The 20,615-nt window shown below is 40.8% G+C and overlaps 1 protein-coding gene across 5 annotated transcripts in view; it reads right to left on the bottom strand.

Annotated features, from left to right (window-relative positions):
* LOC108709423 (cyclic AMP receptor-like protein A) overlaps positions 1-20,615 on the bottom strand; it is a 256,285-nt gene that overhangs the window by 97,439 nt on the left and 138,231 nt on the right. For all 5 annotated transcript variants that reach the window (XM_041583760.1, XM_041583759.1, XM_018249222.2 and 2 more), the window contains one exon: positions 11,767-11,845. In XM_041583760.1, the coding sequence (XP_041439694.1) occupies positions 11,767-11,845 (79 nt within the window). The remainder of the gene's footprint in view (positions 1-11,766; positions 11,846-20,615) is intronic.

The following is a 20,615-nucleotide window of genomic DNA, read 5'->3' on the forward strand; positions in this document are numbered from 1 at the left end:
GCCAGGGGAAAAGGGATGCGGAGGTGTACTGCACCGAATTCCGCCGGTGGGCAGTGGAGACTGGGTGGAACAATTTGGCTCTACGGAGTCAATTCCGTTTGGGGTTATCCGATTCTGTAAAAGATAGTCTGGTTAATTACCCACCTTCTAACCTGGATGGTCTCATGTATCTCGCCATCCAGGTAGATAGAAGGCAAAGGGAGAGAAGGGGTGAGAGAAGTACAAACTTCTCTGGGATTACTAATATAATATCTAATGTGGTGACCAATGTAAAATCCCCTAACCCCTTTGTGCCTTTACCTCAGGAGGAGCCTATGCAATTAGGCATATCCCATCAAACTCCTGAGGAAAAGGCACGCAGGCGTTCCCTGGGTCTCTGTATGTACTGTGGTGAAAAGGGACATTTTCTGAACCAATGTTCAAAGAGGCCGGGAAACTCCGAAGCCTAAATGGAGAAGGGGAGCTCCATTTGGGTGCAGGAGTTTCCTCTCCCCAGTCTGCCTCCAAGGTTTTGATTCCGGTTAAACTAACCTGGCCTACGGGCTCTGTCAAGGTGTCAGCATTTGTGGATTCTGGGGCGGAGGGAAACTTTCTGGATGCTGCTTTTGCAGCCAAATACAAGATTCCTTTGGTTTCCCTAACTAACCCTATGAGAATATGGGCAGTGGATAAGAGAGCCTTAGGGTCAGGTGTGGTTTCCAAACAAACCGTTTCTCTTTCTATGAGTATAAACAATGTGCATTGCGAGGAGATAGCGTTGTACCTTATAGAAGAGGCTACCTCTCCTCTCATTTTGGGGTTACCATGGCTCCAGAGGCATAACCCTCTGATTGACTGGGTTTCTAGGGAGGTAATTCGTTGGGGTTCTAAGTGTGGTGGGGTATGCATTCCCTCAGTAGTGGCAACTACATCTCTTGAGGGGTTACCTGCTGCATATACTGAATATGCTGATGTGTTCTCTAAAAAGGCAGCAGAAACCCTACCCCCTCACCGGCAGTATGACTGCCCAATTGATTTGATCCCCGGGTCCACTCCTCCTCGTGGTAGAACCTACCCTCTTTCGTTGCCGGAAGCCCAGGCCATGAAAGAGTATATAAAGGAAAATCTCGAGAGGGGTTTTATCAGACCTTCTAGTTCCCCTGCAGGGGCGGGTTTCTTTTTTGTTGGGAAAAAAGATGGTGGTCTTCGTCCCTGTATCGATTATAGGGGGCTCAATAAGATCACCATAAAGAACCGTTATCCTCTCCCTTTAATTTCCGAACTTTTTGACCAGGTTAAAAGTGCTAAGGTCTTTACCAAACTTGATCTTAGGGGGGCTTATAACCTGATACGTATCAGGGAGGATGACGAGTGGAAGACAGCGAGTATCTTGTAATGCCTTTTGGTCTTTGTAATGCCCCTGCAGTGTTCCAGGAGTTTGTCAATGACATCTTCCGGGACCTGCTGGGGATCTTCGTAGTGGTCTACCTAGACGATATTCTTATTTTTCCCTCCAATATGAAAGAACATCAAAATCATGTTTGTGAAGTCTTACAAAGACTAAGGGGAAATAATCTTTATACGAAACTAGAGAAATGTACTTTTGGGGTTTCTTCTGTTCAGTTTTTGGGGTTTAAAATTTCCAGCAAGGCCCCCATCACTAATCTGACTAAAAAGGTGCTGACCCCAGCATGTGGCCCCCTGAGGCGGTTCAAGCATTTGAATTCCTCAAAAAGGAATTCAGTTCAGCCCCCAGTCTCAGACACCACGATACTGCACTACCTTTTATTGTTGAGGTTGACGCCTCTGAGGTAGGAGCTGGGGCAGTCCTTTCTCAAAGGCACCCGACTACCAACAAATTGCATCCCTGTGCCTTTTTCTCCAGGAAGTTTTCATCTGCTGAGGTGAATTATGATATAGGTAACAGGGAGTTGTTGGCAGTTAAGTGGGCCTTTGAGGAATGGCGGCACCATTTCTTGAAGGTGCAAAACATGTTGTGACGGTCTATACTGACCATAAGAATTTACTTTATATTGAATCTGCTAAGCGCCTAAATCCTAGGCAAGCTAGGTGGGCTCTGTTTTTCTCACAATTTAATTTTTCTTTGACATTTCGGCCAGGGTCTTAAAATACCAAGGCAGATGCACTCTCTAGGAGTTTCGAATCCATTTCTCCTGACATTAGTGAGTGTACTCCCATCATCCCCAGGGAAATGATCGTAGCAACCCTAGAATCTGACCTTTCTTCTTTATTGCTCCCCTTACAAACATCCTCTCCCAATGGGAGATGGTTTGTACCTCAGGAGTTAAGGGAACAAGTATTAAGGGAGGTTCATGATTCTAAAATGGCAGGACACCCAGGCATTGCTAAAATGGTGTCTCTATTATCCCGACATGTTTGGTGGCCTTCATTCAAACAAGATACTAAGGCCTTTGTAAACTCTTGTCCAGTCTGCCAAAGGTCTAAATCCTCTCAGAAATCTTCCCAGGGTTTGCTACTTTCTTTACCTATCCCAGAAAAACCATGGACTCATCTTTCGATGGATTTATTGTTGTTTTACCTCCTTCACAGGGGAAAACTGTGATCTGGGTGGTGGTCGATAGGTTTAGCAAGATGAGCCATTTTGTACCACTTCCACACCTACCTTCTGCTAAATCCTTGGCTGATCTGTTTGTCACTCACATTTTTAAGTTACATGGTTTTCCTGAAAATATTGTTTCTGACAGGGGGGTTCAGTTTGTATCTAAGTTTTGGCGTGCTTTCTGTTCTTTGGTTGGGGTTGAATTATCCTTTTCTTCTGCTTATCACCCCCAAACCAAGGGTCAAACCGAAAGGGTAAACCAGTCCCTTGAGCAATACCTCAGGTGTTATGTTTTGGATAACCAGTCCACATGGGCAGAACTTTTACCCTGGGCAGAATTCACATACAATGCTACCCATTCCTCCTCAGGGGAGTCCCCTTTTTTGTGGTTAATGGGTTGCACCCCAAAGCATTTTCATTTTATGGTTCTGGTTCCTCTGTTCCCTCTGCTAATTCTTATATTGACCATTGGTCGCAGGTTCACGACTCTCTGTCAGCAGCTTCCTCAGCTCAGAAAAAAGCTGCTGACAGAACCCGTAGAGAAGCACCCCAATATAAAGTGGGAGACTCCGTGTGGCTCTCTACCAGGAATATTAAACTGAAGGTTCCCTCTCTCAAATTGGGGCCTAGATTCATTGGTCCATACCCCATTTCTGAAATTATCAACCCTTCTTGTGTTCGTCTTAAATTACCTGCTAATTTCAAGATTTCTGATTCATTTCATGTTTCTTTGTTAAAACCTGCTAACCTTGTTTGTTTTGTTTCTGTTCCTCCCCCTGTGCTAGTTGAAGGTCAGCCTGAATTTGAGATCCAGGAGTTCCTTGATTCCCGCCTTGTGCGTGGTAAGTTAAAATATCTTACCAGATGGAAGGGCTTTGGCCCTGAAGAGAACTCCTGGCTCTCAGTTGATGACATCAGGGCTGACCGCCTCAGGAAGCAATTCCATCTAAAATTTCCTGGTAAGCCTGGTGGTCCAGTGGCCCCCCCTGGAGAGGGGGATAATGTAATAAAAATACCCGTGCGGCGGGGTCGCCCGCCGTATGCTCCAGCGCCGGCGCCATCTTTGATCCTTAGGGCGCGCCTCTTAAAGGTACAGGCGCACTGGCGTGATTGTGCCAGCATACATTGGCACACGTTTTGGCGCAAAATGTATGTATTTAAGGCCCATTCTGACTCCCAGCCAGTGCCCCTGATAGAATCTTGATTCTGGTGGTTCCTGAAGCCTTGTGCTGTCTGTTCCTGTGAAACTTATATCTGTTATTCTGGTTTTGATTGATCCCTGCCTGTTCCTGACAATTTATGATATCTGAATCCTGACTTTTGCCTGCATCTCGACTACTCTTTCTGCCTGACCCCATCTGTTTGATTACCCGGTTTTGACCCTTGCCTGCCTGACAATTCTTGATATCTGCCTGCCTCGACCCAGCCCATTTGACGATTCCCTTGCCTGCTCCATTTGTACTGTGACCTTTGGCCCAAAAGACTCTGCTAACAGCCGTGCCCCTTTGCCAGCCAGAACATCTCGCCTTGTTCCCCTCGTTAAGTCCAGGTGGCACCCAAGTAAGCTGAGGGCTCCTCCCGAAGCCCAACGGTGGTCACACTACTGGTGAAGCCGAGCCAAGACCAGGGTACTTGGCACCTGTTCTGGTATTGGGTACCGGTCGTGACACCTTCTTTCTTCCCACCTCATCCTACCCTCTTTCTCATTCACCCCAGTCTACAAGCCCCTCAGATGTCTGTCAGCTCAGTGATAATACGGCTAGATGTGATCTTTTCCGGCACACAAACCTAGCAATTACTGAGCTACTTGTCTGGGTGCCGACTGGTGTGTTGCTTCAGATACTGTTTTGTATAAATTATCCATCGAACCTAACTTCTTGTTACACCTGCTATTATCCGTTGTCAATTGAAAATCAATAAAAAAAATTAAATAAAAAAAATCTTAGAGGAACGCATCCTTAAAGCTCCAAATTTTCTTCTTCCTCAATCTGAAATTTTGTATAAGAGCAGGAATGCTTCCTTAAGAATGTTTTTCTGAGAAAGTGGATCTACTGTTTTTTCAAAACAAATTATTTTTGCCTACTGCAACTTGACTTGAGGCATTTAAATTTGTACAAAGCTCTACAGCAGGTGATTTTGGAATATGCAAGCCCATATATTTAGCTAAATGTTTCTTCTTTTGGACTGACTATAAACTGTTCTGCTTATGTGAGGTCCTGTTTGGTCTATGCCAGGTGTTAAGACTCTTGCATTTGTCCTATGGGTTTGCTCAAACCACTGCCAATTATGGATGGTTCTTAGGAATCCATCTCCATGGATAGTATTGCACATTTGCCCAAATCTTCTGGCATGAACACCATTTTTGTAGTGGTAGATAGATTTACCAAAATAGCTTATTTTTCTCCATTGACGAATCTTCCCTCACTTAATATTAATTTATCATCTATGGCCTATCATCTGCAAACAAATGGTCAAACTGAGAGAACAAATCACTTGAACAGTATATTCAATGTTTTACTATCTACATTCAATATAATTGGGTAGCACTTCTGCCTTTGGTGGAATTCTCTTTTAACAACTCTTTTCACTCTTCCACAAAACAATCTCCATTTTTTGCCAATTTTGGTTTCTACCCTAATATGCTTACGGATTTACCTAAAGCGATCACTGCTCCTGCAGTTTAAGATAGTGTTTCCGTTCTAATCAATGATTTCAAGACTCTTCACCAAGCTATTTCTCAGGCTCAAAGTTATGATAAAGTCTTTGCTGATCGTAAGAGAAGTTCAAAGTTGGAGATTTGGTTTGGCTCTCTACTCATTTTCTAAGACTCACGACCCCCTCTAAGAAGTTTCTGGGGCCTTTTCCTATTTTTCAACAAATTAATTCAGTGACATTTAAATTTAAATTGATGACCTCTCTTCAGGTATATCTAGTTTTCCATTCTACACTGTTGAAACTGGTTCCTAGGCCGTTATCTTCCTACTCCTCCTCAGCCAGTTAGAATTCACGATTCAGAGGAATTTGAAGTTCAGGAGAAATTAGATTCCAGAAATTTGGAGAAATCGTCTTCAGTATTTGGTTAGTTGGAAAGGCTACTGAAGACAATTTCTGGGAACCTGCAATGAACACTCATACACCTAGACTGCTGAAACATTTACATACTGACCATCCTAACAAATCTAGTCCCTTGTGCTATTGAAGGGCACACCTTGGGAGGGGGAAAGTGTAACGTGCTAGGACCCTGCAGTCATGTTGGCGTCTGTGCATGGTTACGTTTTGGCCCTTGTGTGTGGGTTGCAAAGTTTCTGTACTTCATCTTTGGGACTAACATCCACTGGCACTTCTGCCAGTCCTCCACGTTAACAGTCCTGTTGCAATCCCAGATACTGTTTTCATTGTGGGAGGTGCAGGAGAGGCTATTCCTCATCCTAAGGGCAGTGGCACAAGGGAATATTTGTTGCTCGCAATTTAGACACGGCTGCAGGTGACAGCCTCCTGAAAATGCCTCTCAATTGCCAGTAATTGAAATCACTGCAGGCATTCCCTACTGATCACTAAATCACCCGAAGATGCCAGAGGAAACTTCAGGTGATTTCCGTGTGCCACTGCCCTAAAGCTCCATCAAACTTGCTAGTATGCATGGCTTATTTCACCTGTTGCCAATCTGGCCACAGGTAATTTGTGTAAGCCAATTGACTGGCTATAAAACCCCATATTCTACTCTGACTGATTGCCCAGTATAGGTCTATGTTCCATAGTTCGTGGGTTCGATATCTTTTATGATCTTGTTATTGACCACTGCCTGACCTTGACCCTTGCAGTTCCGCTGCCTGAACTGACCCCTGCCTGTGTTTGACTATTCTTCGGATCCTGATTTGGTGCTGCACTTCTGATTTGTGTATAACCCTGGCATGTGACCTTGACTACGCTTCTGCATCCTGAATTTGTACCTTACAGTCTGTTTGGTTTTGACCCAGCCTGTCCCCTGACCTCGCTCCTTGTTCTCTGTTCCAGTTATACGTTACGGTTCCTTCGCCTGCCCAGAGCTTTCCCCTTGGTCCTCTCGCATTAAGTCCTCGTGGCATCCGAGTGCCGAAGCTAAAGGCAGCTTGGTGTTTACTCTGGGTTTTGGGATACCATACATTACACTAACGTATGAAGAGGGTTGGAATATTTCTGAGATATGCAGCAGAGCTTTAGGTAATACATATTCATTTATAGAACTAGAGAGCCCAACAATGTATAAGGCAAATGTTTTTAATTAAAAAAAGCATGTTGTGTAGAAAATGTGGTCTTGCCTTTAAAATAAGTGTTGACCTTAAAGAACTCTTCTGTATAAAAAAAAAGCTACAGCAGAGGAGGGTCAGCCTGTTAATCCAATGCATTTGTCAGAGACAAATATGCAACCATGCAGAGAGGTGTCAGCCTATGAAACATATGAATGGAGGTAAAAATCTAGGACCGCTATATTGAGTTTACCATGACATAGTATGGTGGCTCTGCATTTTTATGATCATAACCTTGTAATTAGGAATCCCTGCAGGTGCACAGATAACTAATAATCCATACAAATAACTAATAATACATGGTTCTTGACCATTTAAAAACTAAAAAGGATTTATCTCCAGCAGATCAGCCAACAAATGGCAGAAGCAGTACCTTATTCTCTACTCAGTAGATCAGCAACTAACAGGCCGCTTCAGAGTTGTGTGTGTAATTAACACAGGCTGATAAAAGCTACTGATTTGGTCCTTCTGTTCTGAATCGCCAGTTTACTGACCCATGTCTGACCAATTTGATCAGGCAGGTTTAAAAATCCTGTCGGTAAGACTACAAGACACAATGCAGTCCTTGACCCAACAGCCTGCATTTCTATCATTGTGTTCTAATTGTTTGGCCCCAAGGCCAAGATGGGTATAACGGGGGAAAGATGCTCTTGTTTGCTAACCTCAAGTGGATCTTTTAATGTATAGCCAAGCTTTACATATATTTCTATGTATTCTACATATCTATGTATGTATACTATATATACAGTATATATGTATGCCCACAGAAATATATATATATATAATTATTATACCTGTATTACAGATAAAAGAATTGGGTTCAGATATACAGTAACTACTAGGAAAATATTTGTTAAAAGATAGTGGATTCGGAGTCATCAATCAAAGAAAATTTGGTACCAGAAAAACATTAGGATGCATTACTTACCTAGACAAAATGAGAAAAGTGCAATTTCAAGTGCAATCACTATGTTTTTTTCCCACAATCCAGAAATTTCAATTCATAATGGAAAGCAGAAAGGACTGAGCATCAAGGAGCACAACTATACAAAGTGCAAGGAGTGCAATTTGACTATATCACCTGATGTACTGACTAGGAGGCATATTTTAAAAGGTGTGTAAAATATTTAAAGCCAACACAAGTTAAGATGATGGTGTATAAATGGTACATTTCTCCATTGTAGACCTGATGTGTAAAGGAAATTACCATATTGGTAGTGCACCTTCAATGGATACATGCATAAACATGTCTTCCCATGCTCTGTTATACCTTAAATATACAGGTATAGACACCAGTGCTAGGTGAGTTGTCGCTGTATCTTTTTGCATACACTTCTTCATACTAGTTCCTGTCATGCTCTATAGTCATTTTTTTTTCTGTTTATGGATGCACAACCATGCTGCCTATACTTTATTACTATACTATATTTTCTGCTGGTTTATCAGTAGCTCAGCCTGTTTCCTGTTTGTCTGCTGCTAGTCCTTACCTTCTGTTTGTCCTTAATATGTAATTTTTGGTTCCTGGTGTGGCCTAGTTCAGTCTGACTTTGAGCTTCTCTTCTTTCTGGTACCTCATCTCTCCACCACATGGTCTGCTATACTTTTGGAAATATGGGACACTTCCATCTCTCTCTACATTCAGTAGTTCACCACTGGAATCTAACATTATGGGCTAGATTCAATTTAATGAGAAAAAGTTATCTCACGGTTTATCACATGAAAACTCATGGACAAAATTCAACTTTTTCTCCTAATTCAGTTCCAGTTTCAGGTCCATAGACCTCAGTGGAGATTTCACACGAGTTATGTTTTTACTGAATTGCATTGCAAATTTAATATCTTACACGAGTTTTCACATGATAAACCTTTTTCTCACGGAATTAAATCAGGCCCTATGTGTGAATCAGCATCATGCATTATTTTACACCTCCTCAGACTTGGCATAACCCAATGAACCAATGGACCAAAGTGACGTTTAGAATATTTCTAATCTACACATACACCAAAATTCATTAAACAGATTTATAACTATGCGAGATGTTGCAAGTCACACCATGACTTCAGAGGGCTGTCCAGGCCCAGATTTGTGGAGAGGCCACCAAGGCCCGGGCCTAGGGCAGCAGAATTTTAGGAGGCGGCATGCTGCCCAACCACACCCACATTGGTTCAGAAACACTGGGGATCCGCAGAGATACAATCGTTTTTAAAATTTCCCATGCACCAATCCCCATTGCTCCGGTCCCGATTATGAAAATAAAGGGAATAAAGGGGAGGGGGGAGACAAACGGCAGCGGCCTAGGGGGCCCGCTATGTAAATCCGGCCCTGTGGGTTGTCCACTTCCATGCTGTTTTCTACAAACGTGCTTTATACATATAAATGTATAAAGCACATGAATTATATTTACTTTGCATCTTATTCACGTATCAGTTCACGGATAATTGATGTTGAGAGAAGACCAGTTGTAAACCAGTTAACCAGTTTGTAAAAGCAAATGCAACCCTAATTAGACCTGAACCACATAAATTTTTCTACTTCAGTTAGGCAAGAACTACTTATAGATTAATAAAGGTAGAGCCAGAATGCTTGTATAAAAGGGTAACTCCACGAACACCAGGCCATGTATACATATATACTTCATTCATCCAGACAACCCCACCCAACATATTATTTGAGCTAGGTATGAATGTGCTGTGGGGATGTCATTGTTTAGCAGATACTTTGTCTATTTTTGAGCATTTAACTGAATATTGCACTAGCGTTAACCCTAACTTAAAGTAACTAAAGTGGGGCAAATCTGAATAATAGTAGCTCAAAGAAAACAGTTAAGAAGCTTGGCTTAGTCTGCTGCAGGTAAAATTAAAGCACATCTCTGGTTGCTATAGGATGATTAAAAAAAAATGTAATTTGACTTTAGTTGCTAACTACCCCAATACTTCATTTTCCAGCATTAGCCTGACCTAAAATATATGGTAATGTGGCAATAACAATAATTGGTGTTAAACTATTCAATTTTTTCTACGCCAGAAGTGTGCCTTCTGATCTATGCTGCCTGTTTCCATGTAAACAATTGCCTGTCTCAGATCAAAGAGCTATAGCACGGACTTTAATGTCTTAATGTGGTGCAGTAGATTCTATCTTATGGCACTAAAGGGTTAAACACTATTTAAAGAACCTAACAAAGAAATAGAAAGAAATCGCAGCAAAATACCACTGACACAATCTTTATTTTTATACACAAGAATGAATCAGTTCAGTGGTACAAAACATTTCTAAAATAGGTCAGTTGATTTCTGGGAAAGCTCCAGCTAATGCAAATGCTGTATTCATTGTGCTGGTTAAATTCTGAAAGCCCAGATCCAATAAATCTGCCAAGGGCCTGAACAGCAGTACTACAGAATGATGACTTTGTAGGAAGCAGTACAAATTACACTCTTGTTCGGTTAAACCCATGCACATGGGTCACTTGGAAATGAGCCTTATGTTATTGAACAATTTGTTTCCATTTTCCCTGTCTCATTGGGTAACCACGAAAAAGTCAATGTGAGGCTTTGCATTGAATTTACAAGAACAAAGTGGAAATTGGATGATTTTCAGAGTCTGATATTTCAGGGAATGAACAGGATTCAAAAAAGCACAAATTTAAAACTGGATAAAAACCTTCCTGCAAGTGCTGTAAAAAATATTTGTGATCTACACACACATCAAAATTCATTACACATATTTATATATGAATAGCTACTTCATGCAATTGCTGCTGAAGATGTTAATGAAATTGAAAGCAAATAATTGGGGGAATGTAGCAAATGATGCCAGATCAATTGTAAAGAGTCACAGTCACAGTAATGCTTTTTACTACATTTCCCTTAATGCACAAATACAAGTGTATAGCTAAAATCTTCCTCCAAGGTGAATTTTACTTTTAGTTAATTTAATGGTGAACTACACTTTTAAGCTTATAAGGGCTAAACTACACTTTGTAGGATGATGTCAGATCAACAGATTGCATCCTACAAGTCTGATGTAAATGCATGGGTCAAAATATTAGATTGATACAAAAATGTGATGTATTAACTACATGGAAGATTTGCCATCCAACTTGACACACCTGTAGGAAGGGAACGTTGCATGCTGAACCTTCACCTGACAAGTTAAAATCTGACTGTTACTGCCAAGCTTGTTCTTCTCATTAAAATTCAATGAATTTTAAATGTAGATGCATCAACAAAACACACCATCCAATGTCGATCAGATTTTGTCTTGTGCTGTTGAGTGCTGTTGCATGGCAAGATTTTGTTGGTTGGATAAAATGTAACCCACAAAATAGTTTTAAAATCTTCCACGTAGTTTAGCCCTAACTGGCCATTTCACTGGGCGATGTGATGTGATGCGTCACGCTGAAAGGAAATGCAGGCGACCAGTTGGAGGCGCCGAATATAATGGAAGTGATCGAAAAACATTGCATGTACAAACTACCCACAACACAAAAGTTGCATGAAGATGCAGCGTGCACATCTGACAGTCGTGTCGGATATATGTAGTTTGTACATGCGATGTTTCGATCACTTCCATTATATTCAGCGCCTCTGACTGGTCGCCTGTGTTTCCTCTCAGAGCGACACATCACACCACATCACCCCTTGGAGTTCTGCCCTTACTGAATAGTTGTAATTAGATCCAGTTTAATCAACTGGCTGCTCAGGTTACTGCTCAAAATCGACTAATAAAATGGATCAGCTCACTGAAGTGCAAGCAGTTTTTATTCCACATGCACACAAAGGAATCATGCACCACACTATTACTGCACTCCATATATTTTTCTGCTTTTCAGTCTGTTTTTGCTCAACATTACTTCTAGTTCACAGTTCTACTTTGTGCAGCTGCTTGCTAATTGTGTCCAGAGAAATCAATATATGACTCACCCTTTGCTTTGCAACGTAGATTATCCGCAGATAGCATAGCATCATCAGGAATATCAAGGTGAACAATGGAATATACCATCTGAAAAAGGACAGAAAATGCATATAATAAATGTTTCAGGTTTAGACAGTGTAAATAATAAATTGTGGACATACTTGCAAACATCTCTGTGATGCATGCTGTATAACTGCGTTGAAATTGAACCACCCTGTGAAATAAGCTATATAGTAATTTAGGTTGAAAAAAGACTTATGCCCATTGAGCTTTTCTCTGTGTGTGTAGAAATGCAGGTGGAAAAAAAAAACAATCCAAGTGGATCCATTCACATGCTCCTTGTTGTAAATGCATTGATTGACCTGTGTGCTCACAGAGCAGATTTCAGCACAGAAATGCAAACGTTTGGCTTAAAGCCAAATTCTGCCACATTTGTGCACACAGGCCAACACTGTGCCTGTCTTTACACTTACAACAAGGAGTGAATGGGAGCGGATCCACTAGCTCAGTTACTTAGATCAAAGTGGAAAATTTTCTAAGTCCAAAAAATGCTGGCGTCTTTTCATGTTTTCAGGGTTTTAAGGATCTTCTGCGCATGCACCGAAAGTCACGAAGTATCCGATTTCTAAAACTTTGTGACTTTCGGCGCATGCGCAGAAGATCCTTACCAGTAAATGCCTCGTACTGTGCATGTGCCAAAAAACGCTGGTCAAAGCAGGGAGAAGAGCGCTCTGGGGAAGATGGCGCCCGTGAACTCTGCAGCAGAGGACCTGTGCCGAGAGGTTAGTAACAAGTTAGGGGCCTGGGGGGGGCAGGTAGGCCGGGGGGAGCAGGTAGGCCGGGGGGGAGGAGGGCCTACACAGGGGAGGGGGGAGGGTTTTTCACCATACAGGTTGACTTCTCCTTTAAAGTAGTACATCTTTATGTCAGTTATAGAATATCCGACCCCTAGCAAGTTTTATTGTCAAAGTTTGACTATTTAATCTACTACACATGTGCACCAGAGCAAAGAAGGAAGGAGCAGGAAGAGGATTGATCTTTGGTGCTCGCTTAGAAGAACCTTGGGCCAGTGCATTTTTTTGCTAACAGAGGCACTGGTCTGGGGTATAAGGTAAGTGAATACAATTTCACCTTTCTTCCTTCCTCAATTAATTTGTATTTTCCACCTCTTACTGATCTAGCCAGAGTCAGGCTGGACTGGTAGGATACCAGGAAAAAACCTGGTGGGCCCCTGCCGTCCCAGGCCTGCTCTCTTCACCAGGAACTGCAGGCGCCATTGCACCCATGATCACAGCCGCAAAAGGTAAAAAAGTTAAGTCGTTTGTGGCTGCGAGGGAGGGTGACATTTGTAGGTGCTGGAGCTCACAACTCAGGTGACAGGCTCCCAGATGGCAGCCCCAGTGGACCTAGACACCCAGTGTGACACTAGATCTAACAATTGTTCCTGAGCATACTGTTTTTTTACTTTTGCTTTTCTCTGTCCACCTGCGATTTAATAGTCTGCTGTATTGTTATGACAGTGTTCTCATGTAACAGTTTATAAAGTAGCCAAATCATGTTGTTGTAATATAACAATATACACTGTTTGTTAATTTTGTAGGATTTTTTTAAACTAATTTTGCAAATGGAAGGTACTCCAAATGCCTAGAAATATGCAGAGCCACTGATATGATAAAGCCAAAAACTTTCTATCCGGTGCAAGGGATTACACGGTTTAGTATTCTAATTCTGCAAAACAAACATATTTCTGTGCATGTGTGAACCGTAACTATGTTTAGCTCACTAGGGTATGCATAATACAAGATGCAATCATTAAGCAACAGCTGAGCCAGGGCTCATACCATTTATTAACAACATAGAACAGTTTTCTCTGCTACAGATGAGGATTGGCGGCACTACAGCGGATAATTATGAAAAGACACCCAGGAGAAACGGCAAGATTTTCATAAGGTGTGTGTGAGATGCAGAAGGCATAACCAGTGACTACTGTCCTCCAAGCATTCTGGATAACAGCTCCCGTACCTGTACTTAATATATCCAGCTTACAAATATTAAAACTAGCGTTCCTTTGTCTCTTTGTTAAAGGGAACCGGTCATCGGAAAACATGTTTTTTTCAAAACACATCAATTAATAGTGCTACCCCAGCAGAATTCTGCATTGAAATCCATTTCTCAAAAGAGCAAACAGATTTTTTTATATTCAATTTTGAAATCTGACATGGGGCTAGACATTTTGTCAATTTCCCAGCTGCCCCTGGTCATGTGACTTGTACCTGCACTTTAGAAGAGAAATGCTTTCTGGCAGGCTGCTGTTTTTCCTTTTCAATGTAACTGAATGTGTCTCAGTGAGACATGGGTTTTTACTATTGAGTGTTGTTCTTAGATCTACCAGGCAGCTGTTATCTTGTGTTAGGGAGCTGTTATCTGGTTACCTTCCCATTGTTCTTTTGTTTGGCTGCTGGGGGGAAAAAGGGAGGGGGTGATATCACTATAACTTGCAGTACAGCAGTAAAGAGTGATTGAAGTTTATCAGAGCACAAGTCACATGACTTGGGACAGCTGGGAAATTGACAAAATGTCTAGCCCCATGTCAGATTTCAAAATTGAATATAAAAAAATCTGTTTGCTCTTTTGAGAAATGGATTTCAGTGCAGAATTCTGCTGGAGCAGCACTATTAACTGATTCAATTTGAAAAAAAAATTTTTCCCATGACAGTATCCCTTTAAGTTATTCAAGATCTCTAATGATAATCCACAAAAACATTACATTTTTACAAATTGGACTAAATACTCTTGTCACCCAAAGCGACAAAACTTTTTTTTTTATGAAAGTGGGTTAATCAACTACTCCTAAGCTGAATGAGATAAATGCTGCCAACACAGTCCCAGACTGAATCATCAGCTTATTGGCCTGTGCATGGGGCCAACCGACTGGCCTGTACTACTATCTGACCAAAAACCAGAAGATCAATTAAGCTGGTTGTGAAAATTGGATAAGGAACACATTGGCGCATTGATGCAGTACTCATCTAATGGGTCTCCTTAGACCTAGGGCTGACAATTGGATCAGCCTGATTTCACCCAGCATACGGGTGACCAAATTTAGAACCAGATCTACCACACCAAATGGCTCTTGCGGTGTATGGCCAGCTTACGGTAGCTACATTACTAAAATGTATTGTTTGGAGACACAATTACAAACTCTATAACAGAATTTCTCATTTAATACTAGGGACCCCATGCATAAACATCATAAGCTTAAGAATTCTTGTTACAAAATGTGCTCTCTCGCCTCCCAATCACAAGTCAGTGACAGCACCTTAATCAAATGCTACCGTGCAGTGTAGGAGAAAATGAGAGAGGCGGTAAGAGTAGAGAAACCAAATATAGATCCAGCAGACTTGAAATACAGAATTCAATCTGCACTCACAGTATCAGTCTGCTAGACGTTGTCATGTTGTCACTAGTGTTTTATGTATTAGCAGAGAAATACGGGCCCTCCTATAATAACAGCAATCCACACCCTAGGTGACCTTGTATTCAAGCAGATTTACTGTACTGTGATCAGTTTATGCAATCCTCCCCATTCAGCAGTCAGACAAAAGACTAATCTCAGGATCTTTGTTCCTGTCACCATAGGCCTGGCTTCTCAATAACAAGAGGTAAAAACACCTTTCATTTCTCTCGATGTCTGGGACCTTGTAGAACCTGCATTTCTGCTGCCTTGATACAATAATAAATCTCTTGAGTGACAGCTGGTTTGTTGCATCACTAGCAGTGAGGGTAGAGATAGAACTTTTGGCATGAAGATGGAGGTTAAGTATATTCAAGTCTTCTTCTTACACTTTTTAAATTCATACACACACTATAATTCACTATTTTCATTAAATACAGACTGCCAAATGTAAGATTTGTATAAACTAGACTGAACACTGACATTTTGTCAATATTTACAACTTATGTTGTCCTTTACTTAGACATGGTGATGGGTCCATTTTAAATTGGTTCCTTTTTTTAGTGAATTAATTGTTGCTTCCCATCCAGTCCCCTTCTGCATAACTCAGTAAAGAGTCTTAGCTTAGCTTAGAGTTAATCAGCAGGACAGGGAGCAAATATCATATGTCTGTTCAACCCTGTCCAATCAAGAAGGTATGAGAAAGCAAGAAAGTAGAAGTAGGTAGGTAAATCTCAATCAACAGGAATAGTTTAGAGATGCACTTTAAGTTGTGTGCTTTCATTGCGTGTCATTTAGAAGGCTACCATCAGAAGTCTTAGGGTCATGTAGTACAGGTATGGGATCCGTTATCTGGAAACCCATTATCCAGAAAACTCCAAATTACGGAAAGGCTAGACCCCATTATAATCAAAGACTACCCATTTTTAAAAATAATTTTTTTCTCTGTAATGATAAATCAGTACCTTGAACTTGATCTTAACTGAGATATAATTAATGCTAATTCGAAGCAAAACCATCTTATCGTATTCATTTAATGTTTACATGATTTGCTAGTAGACTTTCCGGAAAAACACAGGTTCCGAGCATTCTGGATAACAGGTCCCATAGCCGAACTTACTTAGTAGATTCTAATTTGAATGTGCCACCACACACATTCAACACACATACCAAAAGAGAGGGGATTGACTAATGCACATTCCCTGCTCCCCTGTTTTATTAATCCTAGACAAATGCAAACAGCTTTATAAACAGGGGCTTTTATTTACAAGGCATTAATTATAAAATTGCTAGGCCAACATACAGCATCATTATACTATACATAATTTGGGGTTGTTCGCGCTGGAGAAGAGGTGCTTAAGGGGTGATATAACTATGTATAAAAATATAAGGGATCATATAATAATCTCTCTAATGCTTTATTTACCAGTAGGTCCTTCCAGCTGACACGTGGGCACCCATTCTGATTAAAAGAAAGGAGGTTCCGTCTAAATATTCTGTTTATTTACCGTGAGAGCAGATGTGGAAACCTCTCCCTGAATCAGTCGGACTGGCTGATACATTAGATAGCTTTAAGAAGGGGTTGGATGGCTTTTAGCAAGAGAGGGAATACAGGGTTATGGAAGATAGCTCACAGTTCAAGTTTATCAAGACTGCCATTTTGGAATTTTTCCCCCAAATTGGAGAGCCTTCAGATGTTTTTTTTGCCTTTCTCTGGATCAACTAGCAGTTGGGCAGGTTATATACAGACTTAAGGTTGAACTTGGGTTTTTCAGATAACGGATCTTTTTGTAATTTGGATCTTCATACGTTACTGGAAATCATGTAAACATAAAATAAACACAATAGACTGTTTTTTCTTCCAATAAAGATTAATCATATATTTGTTTGAATCAAGTACAAGCTACTGTTTTATTATTACACAGAAAAAGGAAATCATTTTTAAATATCTGGATTATTTGGATAAAATGGAGAGTATGGCAGACAGCCTTTACATAATTCGGAGCTTTCTGCATAATAGGTTTCCGGAAAACGAATCCCATACCTGTATTATAATAAAATTTTATTACAGGTATGTGTCCAGAATGCTTGGGACCTGAGGTTTTCCGGATAACTCATCTTTCCGTAATTTAGATATTTATACCTTAAGTCTACTTAAAAATTATTTAAACATTAAATAAACCCTATAGGCTGGTTTTGCCTCCAATGAGAATTAATTACAGTATATCTTAGTTTGGATCAATTACAAGGTAATATTTTATTAATACAGAGAAAAAGGAAATTCTTTTTAAAACTGTGGATTATTTGGATACAATGGAGTCTATGAGAGATGGCCATCCTGTAATTTGGAGCTTTCTGGATTACAGATTTCCAAATAACAGGACCCACACCTATATTATAATAATTATTTTAATCTGTTCATATTTTTCATAGTAGGCACCTCCCTGCATGGAGAGGTCTTGTGAAAGATAGGTAGAGCAAACATTACAAAAGATTACCTTCTCAGGTGAGCCCTCACTAAAAAAGAACATTGCCTTAGCTTTATTTTGCGGAGCTTCCACAGCTCACAGTCTGTTATATGCCTTCTTCGTCTAGACACTTCTGAGCAACTAACAAAGGAAACTACTTCAGAAAATAGGGTCATCCAAAAACTTTGAAACAGTTTTTACCAATCTATAATGATACCCACTAAAAGGCAAAGGGCACATAAAATCTGTTTAATCTCAATACTTTTGACTGCAGCTCTCCCCTGACAAGTCTGCTCCAGACAGAGAGATCATTCTCTCCTCTCTGGCACAGAGAGTTTTTGCAATTACCTGCCGCTTTTATTCTCATGTGAAGACTAATCAGTCCAGACACAGACACAGAGTAATGATTAGGGATTCCTTCCTCCTTTTTCCTTAATCAGACTTCATACTCGTTTTTTTTTCTGGCTCTTATTACAGCCTAAATGAAAGGTATACATTCTGCCTGATATCTGCGTCACATACAATAGCATTCTGGGAAATCCCCCTTCCTTCCAGGACTTTCTCAGTTACTATCACACAAGGAATATTATTATACCAGTATGCAGTCAACAAAATAGAGAGACATGCATACATTCAGTGGTGTAACTACAGAAGAAGCAGTCTGCTTCCTATACAGTATAGAAATCCCCCCTCCCCATCAGCTTTCTTACCTACTGTTGAGCAAGCTGTCAGAGTCCAAGGACACAGGCAGGCAGAAGCATGGCCCCTCCAAAGTTTAACGCCACTGCATATACCCCCCCCATGTTTGGGACAAAAACCATTTAAATTGTTAATAAGGTCTTGACTTTTTACCTGATAAAAGCTTTAAACTGAACATATATGTACAGCTGTCAGAATATACAGCAGGCAAAGTAAGTATTGAACAAGTACATTTTTTTAGTAAATATACTTCTAATGGGGCTATTGACATGACATTTATGCCAGATGTTGGTAACATCTATTAAGCATACCACAAAACTGATATATACTCAACGATATCCAATGTCAAAAAGATACTATAATAACAATATTAATAAACACAAGCAAACATGAAAAAAATTCCACTGTACCTACATTATATCTTCAGCTTATGTTTTACCAGTTGTATAATGAAAATATGCCGTATACCTTTAATTAAGAGTATTCCAACCATGGGGCAAATTCACTATGGCGCGAAGCGCCGAACGCTAGCGTTTTTTCGCTAGCGTTTGCCATTTTCGCTACTGCGCAAATTCACTAACGAACGCTGGCGTAGTTTTGCTAGTGTTACTTCGCAACCTTACGCCAGGCGAATTTTCACTAGCGACGAAACTACGCAAATTCACTAACTTGCGCAGTGTAGCGAACGCTACCTTTTACGCTAGACTTCCTTCGCCACCTCAGACCTGGCGAAGCGCAATAGAGTAGATAGGGATTGTTTCAAAAAAAGTCAACATTTTTTCTAAGTCCCAAAAAACGCTGGCGTGTTTTCTACATGATGGCTGATAGGCTGAAAAAGATCGAAATTTTTTTGGGGCTCCCCTTCCTCCCCCCTACTTTTCCTGACTTACCTAGACAGTGGGCACATGTGTAGGGCAAAATAAAATTTTTATTTGCAGATTTGAAGGTTTTCTAGGCATTTGTAGTGCAGATACGTGTTCCTCCATTGAAATTTGAATTTCGAGCCGTATGCAAATTAGCCTTCGCTAGCGCAACTTCGCTTTATATAGCGAAACAACGCTAGCGCAACTTCGCATACTTACGCTACCCCTGTGCGCAACTTCGCATTTTAGTGAATTTGCGGAGCGCTGGCGAAAATTCGCCTGGCGAAGTGCGGCGAAGTTGCGCCTGGCGCAACTTCGATTCTTAGTGAATTTGCCTCCATGTGTTTAAGAAGTAAATTCTTTCTGAGAATTCATGCAGCTACACAGTTGACATGGCAGAATAGTGACTGAAGATTAGCAATGTCCAACATCAAAGAGAAACTATTCTAACAATATTAATAAACACAAGCAAACATAAAAAAACACTACTGCACATACATTATACCTTCAGTTAATGATGAAAACCTTTTGTTTCCAAACCATTTTTCATTCCAACCATGTATTTAAGAAGTAAATTATTTACGAGAATTCATACAGCTACACGGTTGAAATGGTTGAATAGTGACTGGAGATTAACACACTTCCATCACATCCCATGTTCTCTCCTGCCTGTCTTAAACTTTAATATTATTACACTGTTTAAGTGGAGGCTCTATAAACTCAGTCGAACAAGGTTCCTTCTAACACACTATACATGCTATTATTTACACAGAGAAATAAGCATATGATTCATAAAGGAAAAACATAATTTTGCCTTTTTATAGGTCCCTGGTAAGGCCTCACCTTAAAAAGAGATACTGACATCAGAAAATAACCTTTTTTTATTATCTATCATAACATTGTCTTTCAATGCTATTTATAATTTTGCCATAAAAGTATTTGCCTGATGCTTTTACATTACCTTTCTTACTAACCTGTTCCTCTATGAGGGGGCTGCCATATTTGTACAGCAGGAGTCCATTAGCATTATAAACTCTGACCGGTTAACAGAGCCGGGCCACGCCCTAGGCAACCTGGGCCGATGCGACGCCAGCTGAGTGGGCGCCAATCCGGCGTGCGCACTAGCACAGAAGCACCGATCGCCGTGCAGGAAGACGGGGAGTGAGGGGACCAGACATGGGGTAGGTGACAGAGCAGGTACGTGCCTGGCGCCCTCCCAGCTTTGTGCCTATTCTGCCTACCTCTAGTTCCGGTCCTGCAGGTTAAGAAGGGACAGTCAGGTTGGCAAAACAGTCAGGTTTAGGAACTTCAAGTGACAATTACTTACAAAAGCAGAACTATCAGCAAAAAACGATCAACGTGACCTATAGGTA

Source organism: Xenopus laevis, chromosome 2S, assembly GCF_017654675.1.
Source record: "Xenopus laevis strain J_2021 chromosome 2S, Xenopus_laevis_v10.1, whole genome shotgun sequence".
Taxonomy (NCBI): domain Eukaryota; kingdom Metazoa; phylum Chordata; class Amphibia; order Anura; family Pipidae; genus Xenopus; species Xenopus laevis.